This window comes from Sander vitreus, chromosome 15, assembly GCF_031162955.1.
Source record: "Sander vitreus isolate 19-12246 chromosome 15, sanVit1, whole genome shotgun sequence".
Lineage (NCBI taxonomy): Eukaryota > Metazoa > Chordata > Actinopteri > Perciformes > Percidae > Sander > Sander vitreus.
Genome location: NC_135869.1, coordinates 5,313,962 through 5,323,838, shown reverse-complemented (window position 1 = coordinate 5,323,838; position 9,877 = coordinate 5,313,962). Strand labels below are relative to the sequence as shown.

The following is a 9,877-nucleotide window of genomic DNA, read 5'->3' as shown; positions in this document are numbered from 1 at the left end:
AAATAGTCTTATTTTTAAAGGCTGTAGAAAGTGAACCTGCTTTCCTGCGATGCGACCACTAGATGTCACTGTTCACCAAGGATAACCCACCGTCATGTTCAAGCTAACTGACTGCAGGAAGGTTCTCTCTTCAGGGCCCCATTTCAGAAAGCAGGTTTAGTGAAAACTCTGAGTTTGTTAACCCTGAGATGAGGGAAACTCTGGGTTTTCCATTTCAGAAAGAGAGGTAACTTAACCTCAGAGTCAGTTACTATGGTAACTGAGCCTGTGAACCTAACCTGGTCGGGAGCAGGTTTTCTTCAAGAAACCTCGAGTTTCTCTCAGTCTCCTCCCTCTGACACCAGCCCAGCATGCTGACACAGCCCTCTTTCATTTCCTCATTCATTCATTCAGTCTGTATCAGGCGCATTTTAGCGCAGTTTGTTATCTACATGAATAAAAAAAATTGTGTTGGTTGATGAAGAAGCTGTATTACTTCTGCTTTACTTCGCAGGGTGTTATATGTCGGGAGATGATATTGAAGCCCCGACATTTTAATCTTGAGATAACTTCCTATTTAAGCGGTATTGTTTTTCTTCCCAGTCTGCTGCATAAACTGGTAGCACTTTATAATAACTATCCATAATTCATCATTTGTTAAGCATTAGTTACCTATTAGTTAATGGTTTGTTTATTATTATGTATTGTTCATACATAATTTATCATTAGTAAAGCATTTGTTCACACAGTTATAAATGGTTTGTTCATAGTAAATAAGCCTATCTAAAAAAATGCGTTTGTATGTACATGATTTATACTTAACAAATAATGAAACAACCATTTATAAATGAAATCATTTCCCATTATAAACCAGTTGCAAACTATTACTAAATGCTTTGTTCATCATTTGTAACAAACCATGTATGAGTGTGTATACAAATGCTTTATTTATGAGAATTAACATATGAGCAATGCTTTACAAATGATGAACAAAGCATTTAGTAATAGTTTGCAACTGGTTTATAATGGGAAAATGATTTAATTTATAAATGGTTGTTTCATTATTTGTTAAGTATAAATCATGTACTTACAAACGTATTTTTTTAGATAGGCTTATTTACTATGAACAAACCATTTATAACTGTGTGAACAAATGCTTTACTGATGATGAATTATGTATGAACAATAAATTAATAATGATGAACAAACCATTAACTAATAGGCTTGTTTACTATGAACAAACCATTTATAACTGTGTGAACAAATACTTTACTCATGATGAACTATGTATGAACAATTAATAAGTAATAATGAACAAACCATTAACTAATAGTTAACTAATGCTTAATAAATGATGAATTATGGATAGTTATTATAAAGTGCTATAATCTTATGGTTGATTAGACATTAAACATGTAACATTAGATACATAATTTATTAATTTGATAAATGCCATTGATTCTTGAAGGTATATTAGGTTATCAAGATCTTACTATATCTCTGGTTGAAAACACTTTTTTCAAAAGCACAATGATGGGATCTTTAGTAGTGGGTGTTGCAGTTGAGGAGCTGGCTGCAGATGTGAAAACAGACAATTAATTCCATAAAACCATTTTATGTATATTTGCACTATTATGGGGCTGAGTCCATTTCTGTGGACTTTCATACAACCAATATTACCTTTGAAATGCAGTGCAAAATTGTTTACTGTGTCACGGTACACAGTGGCTTCCTTGCTACTCATTTCAAAGACCTCTAAGCTGGCCTTTTGACTGTCAAAGGATAAAATGGCCGTCTCCACACCCAAAGCCTCAAGCTTGGACACCTTTACAATATTTTTAGTTTCTAAACAGTGGAAATGTAGCATGCAACATATATAATACACCATCTTTTACTTTCCTCCTGGGTGCTCAGTTTGTTCTAGAAGTATTTTTGTTTCTGTTTGTTTACATGATGCTGGGCGCGCCCGCCTCCATCACAGAAATAACCGGCGCATCTACTGATACAATGTTCTCAGTGATAGTGTCGGAAATCATTTTCGGTCTTTCCCTATATAGTTTACTAATTAATAAACACTATGTATAGGGAATAGTAAGGGAGGGAATGAGGGAACGGTTTCCAACACAGCTAACTCTCATTGTGTTAATATTTTTTGAAAGCACCAATAGTCAACCCTACAGTATCGACATCGATGTATTTGGTCAAAAATATTGTGATATTTGATTTTCTCCGTATCGCCCAGCTCTGATTGTGACACACTCTAGCTTCCATACACAGGCAGCTAAACCAAATGATCCAGCTCTGACACAGGGTCTATAATGCCTCTCTTTTCACAGTAGTTAATTTAAGATCCACCCAGACAGGCTTTTCTCTGTGACTGCTGGTGGCAGAGGCTTCCTACAGCTGATTGGTGGATAAATCTACGCTTCCCATCCTGTCTTACAATCCCCACACAGGGGGAGTGTGTTCACGTCCACTACATGCACGCACTTCTCTGTCAGGAACTATAGATATTATAACACATTACACACTGGGATTTTAACTTTCACATTTGATTTGGCCTTCATCCGTCTGCAGATATGACAATTAGAACAGCCCGTCCCAACCGGGGACAACATTTCCAGCCCCGCATACACTGCTTGAAAAAGGTGGGTGGATATTATCATTATTATTGTTTTTTATTTAGTGCTTAGTGTTTCTTTTTTATCCATAAGATTTGATCCTGAATTTAATCAGAAATGTGGACACATTTCTGATTAACAGATTACAGATATTTGAATTGGTAAAGTTATTCTGAACTTCATATTTCTGGATTACACTGACATTTGCTCCTATTGCATTCAAAAAATATAAAGCACATACTCTGTGGAAACAGCAACACAGTAACATAAGAGATCTCATTAGGTAAATTCTTATTCAGCGAGATGTAGACATGATTTGTTTGCCACCAGAAGAGCAGGAGCTTGTTAAAGATCATCTCTAATTCCACTTGAAAGCCAATTAGCTTTGCTGCTCTGCTGTCAGCTGTCACTGCAGTGGAAATATACCGCACAGTTTAGCAGTATAACACGACCTCACATGATAGGCTCCTCAATATCACTAACATGTCAAAAAACAGAAGGACCGGACCAACTCTTTAACAGACAAAAACAGTATGTTAGTCTTTGGAAAGGGGGAAGACTATGGCGTCAGGTTTATGTTATTTCTCGCGAGCGAGATAAAACATGCTCACGAGCAAATTATAGCATTTCACACGCGCAGATATTACATGTCCTTTTTTCCTTTGTTAAATCTGCCCGTGTTGTTTCGTGGGATCCCAACCAATGTTAATTATGCAAGTGAAAAATTACTTCCACCCTGTTCTTCCTTGGCCAATGCTAGGCCTTTCCCCCAAGTTAAATTAACATTGGGCATTGAACATTAGTAGTGAGAGTTGTACAGGCAGCTGCGAGCGTAACAAAACATAGGGAGAGGCAAAGAATGGCACCTGCGTTCTAAAACTAATGGTACATGTCCATACACGTGTTGTTTTCGCGGATGGGATCGCCCCGCTTCCCAGCATTGCACACCGTAGTGTGCTCGCCACCATGTTTCTCTTCACTGACCAATGACAAGCAAAGAAAACATAGATACAACAAAGCAATTTTCTTTGCAAAAAGAAAACTCAAATGTTCTGTTCGCCAGTCCAAAGGGGAGAGAAGTTAGTTTGAGTGTGTTGTTCTGTCTTAATTCAAAGAAAACTAAAACTCCAGCCCTCACAGAAAAGTAATCTTCTTATTTAATAAGAAGTTGTGAACACTGATGAAAGCTTCTGGCTGAAATGTGTTATTTGCCCACATTAACAACAAGTTGGTTACAAGTTGGTTGAGCATGTTGTATATACAGTGTTTTGCTGCTATTACACAATGTATTCATGTGATTATTTATTTCATGCCTTTTTATTCATTTAATATTGATCATTTGGGGGTTCCATACCCAACGGAGGTTACTTGATGACCCCTAATACGTGCCAGATGAATAGACTTCAGCTTTGTGATGGAAATAGCCATGACATCATGGCATTTTGATCACACACAAACTATTACTGTGGAGATAGTCAACCACTGTGATACTTTACAACCTTTCTCAGAGACAGAACTGAGACTCATCTTACCTGTCCAAATGGCTTTACTACTGGAAAGATGTGAACACCTACTAATGGTCTATGTTTAAAAGAGTCACTCTCTTAAATCCCCAGATTGATGTAAAACTGATAGAAACCATGATTTTACCAGTGTTTATCTAGTGGCTGGTGCCTCCCTTTTCCTGAATGCTACATGGACATCTTTGCTGTCCTTCTGTTTTCAGCTGGAAGCCATCGTGGTGGAGATGCAGGACTCAAAAAGTGGCGTCAAGAGCTCGGACCAGAAACTCAACGTCACTACCATCCCACATGTCATCACTGGTGAGACACACAAACACACACATTCACAAAGCCTGACAAAGTTCCTAGACTCTAAAAGTATTCAGTTGTTTGAAGTTAATACATATTTGTCCCAAGGAATGACAGAATATTATAGGGTTTTCTTCGATATGCATGCTATCAGCTTAGGGTGCTATAGCAAAATCAGGGTGTCATTGCATAATTTCAAGCACAGACTGCAGGAAGACACTGACAGTCTGCCCTGCTGTCTAAGCTGCCAACATGGGCTAAATAAGGCAGCCCACAATTGGATGAGATGTGGACAAAAGTCCCTTTTTAATCCAATCCAAGAGCAGTGAGGGAAAGGTGAGCATGAATACATTGGCTCCTGTTCTATGTTAAAGCCCTTTGAGTAGTTGTTAGTAGACTAGAATTAACTGGGAATGTGATGTCATGATGGTCACTTTGCTTTTAAATGGAAGTTGGTAGAACCACCACCACAACTCTTGCAAAAAATATATATATTTTCAAACTTGATATCTTTCAAGGGCCAAACAGTTATTGAGCACATTAATCACCAATGGCTATCACCATCTTGTAGTTTAATGTGACATGGCTGTGTGCAACAGTCTGCTCTCTTGACCTCAAGCTTGTGTCTTCTGAATTAGCTTTGTCATTCTCATGCTCAAATTATGCTTCTGCATTATTTAAAGAATTACATTGCTCAAAGTTATAAGTTATTTCAAGCACATCTTAAGTTTTAGAGAGTTTTAACGTGTTTTGGCTTGGCTGGCCGAGTGGAACTATATCCATAGTATTCGAAGGGGGATTTAATTCTCGCATGTTTTGTTTTGCTGGGCATGACCAAAAAGCATCCCCCCCCCCCCCCCTCTGCTTTTTTCAAAAAACGCACCCTGCTTTTAACAATGCACCTGCAGGTTAGAGGGAATGTGTACAATTGCAGAATCTCTTTCAGTTTTGCAACTGAATCAGACATAGAATCGGGACATCGCCGATTTAGCATTTTATGCCTTATTATGCATTTTTTTCAAGTTGCTGTGAGCTGGAACAAGCTAGAGACATAATAATTGTCATCATAACTGGAAGTGATGTGCTAATGCTTCCCAAAAAAATCTGAAGCCATTTGGCCTGATGGTGGCGCTATAATTAAAGGCCAAGAAAGTTCAAATTTGAAAGGCCACGCCCCTCACACCGTGAGTCTGATTGACTTGAAATTCAGCTCAAAGTGCTCTAAAATATTTGTGTGTCCGCCAATATAAATAGTTTAAGGGAATAGCAGGACGTTGAGGGCTTATTTGAATAAAGTGAATGATTTAGACAGGGAGGTAGGTCTTGAGTCTAAAGAATGGTGATACAGACCTGTAGTCTAACATTACGTGTTTAAGTGTAGGTGTGTGTGTGTGTGTGTGTGTGTGTGTGTGTGTGTGTGTGTGTGTGTGTGTGTGTGTGTGTGTGTGTGTGTGTTTCTGTGCAGTGTTTCAGCTTGTATCTGTTTCCACACAGGCAAGGACATCATTACATGGATTACCAACAAGATGAACACCACTCCAGAAGGTAAAAAACTATAAAATGGGTTACTAGACATCTCCGCACATTTCCATCATTATAAAAAGAAAACATATCCACACGTTATTTAAGGCCTCATCCATTAATTTCCTCACCCTGTGTGTTCCAGAGGCTGAGGTCTTTGGCACCATGTTAGTGGCCTACGGCTACATATACCCCCTGCAGAATCACAAGAAACTGGTGATGTGCAACGACACCAGCCTCTACCGCTTCCAGGTAAAGCTAAATCTTCAACACATCCTCACTCCTAGCGCGTCAAAAAGCGGCACTTGGTCAGGTGCCTTTGGCGTTTGTTATCGACGAAGAAAGTCTCCTTTAGACGCGCTGTGGGTCCAGACTCTTGGGGTCACTTTTTGACGCTCTCAGGACTCGTGTCTAGCCCTTTGGCATCATTTGGGGTGTTATGTCCAGCAAAACATAAGTGACTCTCACTAAGATGGACTGACACTGAAGGGATGCTTTGATTTGAGTTGTAGTTCCTCAGAGAAAGGTTTTGTTTTCTGGGAACTGCAGCATTTCAAATATGAATACAACAGCTCAAATATCAAGATTAGAGGATGATCCTTTTTTTATTTTTTTAAATAACTGTTTATAAAATTGAATCTGAACAATCATCAAGTTGTCCCCACAGCCACTTGTATTGTTTTAAGAATAAAATAATGGCTAATCTACGAACTCTGTTGCCAGTTGTAATCCCCTGTATTCGTCTACTAGATTTAATTGCTATTGCTAGGGGTTCAATATGAACTGAAGGGGTGATAGAGGTGAATCTTGGGGGCAACCTCTTGCAATATTGAAGGGCTCAGACACAACTTCATTTGTCAGAACCACAGCTATTGGGTTGAGATGTAATACTTTGATCCAGTTAAGGAAAGTATTTCCAAAACCAAATTGAGCTATAACGGCAAAGATGTGGGGGGGGGGGAATGATGGATTTCAGTACTGACCGGGTGTGGAGTTCTGTTAGGGTGGGTTTGGGGGGGGAGCCAATAATCTGTGTGTATATGAACATTGTATTCAGGCGTTACTGTGATACTGCCACACATAGATCTGAGAGAACTAATACACTAACACTTTCTGTCCAATGTAAACCTTTTCCAGACCCCATACTTCTGGCCCACACAGAAGTGGGTTGCGGAGGACTCTGATTATGGTGGGTACAGCACGTGTCATATGGGGTTGGGGGTAGGGCTGAATTTCAAATCGAAATTTGAAAGAATGCGATTAGCCAATCATGAAGACGCCGATTTATCAGATGTGAACATTTTGTTACGTTTGGTGTGACATTTGGTATAACATTTCTACTCCTTTTATTATATTTACAGAAATGTCCTATTTTCACTTGATTTTACATTTATTTTGTAAAACTTAAACATGATGGTAGAAGGTGTAAGATGTAGACGCTGCTGTAGAACTGAGGCAGATCAGACATTTCAGTTTACAGGAAAGTACTGATAGTTTTAGGATTTAAACTTGCTAGCTAATATGAGACATGTTCTGTGTTTGACTGTTCAATGTTCCACGCTTATTGAAAGAAAAACACTTATTGCTGGCAATTCATATCTATGTTCTCATCCTTGCATAAGAATATAGAGCAGTATGGTTTTTTTTTGATTTTATGGTGTCTCATCTTACAATGCTCCATGACATGTTTTATCTGTTACACAGAACTTAAGCTAAACTTATTTTTTAAATCGCAAATTGATCATAATCGTAATTTCTGGCAGAAAAATCTCAATTCAGCTTCAGTGATTTTAATAAAGATAAAACCTGATGACTGTTGAGTCACCAGGCCCACGGTGAAGAACATTGTTTGGAAGAAGGGACGGGATGGGGAGCATGACCAAGAGGCAGACTAGCCCTTCAGATGAGATTAAACATGTAAATCAGACAGCTGTGGAGTTGTAAGGAGGACATATTCTTTTTAAATGTTAACTGATATGGGTTCCTACATTTCCCAAGTGTTTACTCCATTGAACTGTTTAATTTAAACGTATGTGATGGCTCATGAGTTCTGATTTTGTTTCCTTCTGACTTTAGCCATTTACCTGGCAAAGAGGAACATCCGCAAGAAAGGCATGCTGGAACCCTACGAACAGGTCTGTGCACATGTATAAAACTGATGTGTGTGTGTGTGTGTGTGTGTGTGTGTGTGTGTGTGTGTGTGTGTGTGTGTGTGTGTGTGTGTGTGTGGCAGGTGTATTGCTGGATATCCAATGAAAGTGGTGTGTCAAACATTTTCAAGAAGAAAAAATGTTCCAAGGTATCACAGGCTTTAATCCAGGGGTGTCAAACTCATTTTAGTTCATGGGCCACATCCCCCTAATTTAATCTCAAATTGGCCAGACCAGTAAACCACTCCAGAAAGATCAGAAACTTTATCTGCCACAGAGTTTCTTGTCAGCTTGGTGTTGGCAAACGCAAGTTGCTTCTGCTACAACAGCGCTCTAAGGCGCAATGTAAGAAAAATAAATGGTACCGACCCAGGAGAGAGGGGTAATATTCAGAGAAAAACTCAGAATTTCTAAGATTAAAGTCGTACATTTACGGAAAAAGAACTCCAATATTCTAAGATTAAAGTGGTGAATTTGGAATTGTAATTAATTACCTCCCAGCAATTTACACACTTTGGACAGTCAGCCAGTGGGCCTGATTGGACCCTTTGGCGGGCCGGTTCTGGCCCACGGGCCGCATGTTTGACACCCCTGCGTTGAAGGAATCTTAGAAAAGAATGAAGCTATCCTGTGGGGTCAGAGCGTTATAGTCATGTATATCTCAGACTAAGCGAGTATTATGAATATGTCTCCCTTTGATGAATGCAGATTCATCTATTATCTTTCCTAATCCTTCCTTCAGTCTATTTGCATAAACCTGAGCTAGAAGCTTGTAGTCTCCACAAAGACGTGTTATAGGCCTCCACTTGTCTAACAGTAGTCTGTCTTTGTTTGGTTTGTACCTTGTAACTTTGAACCGAGGTTCATTGTTTCTACTGGAATCTAGTCTCTAGCTATGTTTCCATCCACTTATTAATTTAATTATTTAAAGTTGTCTAAAAACATTCATGGGAATAAAGCCAGTGGAAGTGTGTTTCCTTCCAATGGCTTTAAAGCAAATTGGAAACCTGTGCGTTATGACATCACCTGCTGGTTTTGTCACGGTTTGTCAGGAAAGGCTTGGACCCAAATGCAGTTTAGATGATTTATTAAACAAAAATGAGTCTTATACAAAGTCCTCAGGAAGGTAGCCAGGCAGGAACAAACGGGAAAAAAACAGAAGCCACAACAGGAAAGAGCAGCACGGTACACAAAAACAGAATCCACGACAGCACAGAGACAGCATCCATCAGAAAACACAGCCACAGAATAAAAAAAATCCAACAAAAGACAAGGGAGACACAGAGACTAAATACAAGAGGTAACGAGGACTAACAAGGGACAGGTGATACAACAGGTGAAACAAATAAGACAATCACAAGGGCGGGAAACTCATGACAGGAAGTAAACTAGACAAGACACAGAAGACTACAAAATAAAACAGGAAACAGAACATCAGAACAGAAAACAGAAAATCACAATCATGACAGGTTTGCGGTTCAATTGGTATATCGAATAGATACATAGATACATATAGACACATAGAGCCATTTTATGGTCTTTCTATTTATTTTCGCACTGAATCGCACAACATTCAAGGAAACATTTGGGAACAAAGTTTGCTGTCCAAAATGGATTGCGCCGTCTACCTACAAATGAGTAATGTTGCCAGTAATGTGCCAGCTGATAGAGCTATATCAAGCTATAATAAGATAACGACGCTATCAAAACATCGCTATGATGATGCAGATGCACGGTTTAAAAAGTCTTGTCTCCTCGTTGGTCCACTTCTATCTGTCTTTGTTGAAACAGTCTG

At 39.0% G+C, this 9,877-nt stretch overlaps 1 protein-coding gene across 1 annotated transcript in view; it reads left to right on the top strand.

Annotated features, from left to right (window-relative positions):
* The first annotated feature begins 2,558 nt into the window (after positions 1-2,558).
* rgs9a (regulator of G protein signaling 9a) overlaps positions 2,559-9,877 on the top strand; it is a 21,793-nt gene continuing 14,474 nt past the window's right edge. Inside the window, exons 1-6 of the mRNA XM_078270521.1 lie at positions 2,559-2,627; positions 4,327-4,423; positions 5,906-5,956; positions 6,078-6,184; positions 7,070-7,121; positions 8,009-8,067. Of these exons, the coding sequence (XP_078126647.1) occupies positions 2,559-2,627; positions 4,327-4,423; positions 5,906-5,956; positions 6,078-6,184; positions 7,070-7,121; positions 8,009-8,067 (435 nt within the window). The remainder of the gene's footprint in view (positions 2,628-4,326; positions 4,424-5,905; positions 5,957-6,077; positions 6,185-7,069; positions 7,122-8,008; positions 8,068-9,877) is intronic.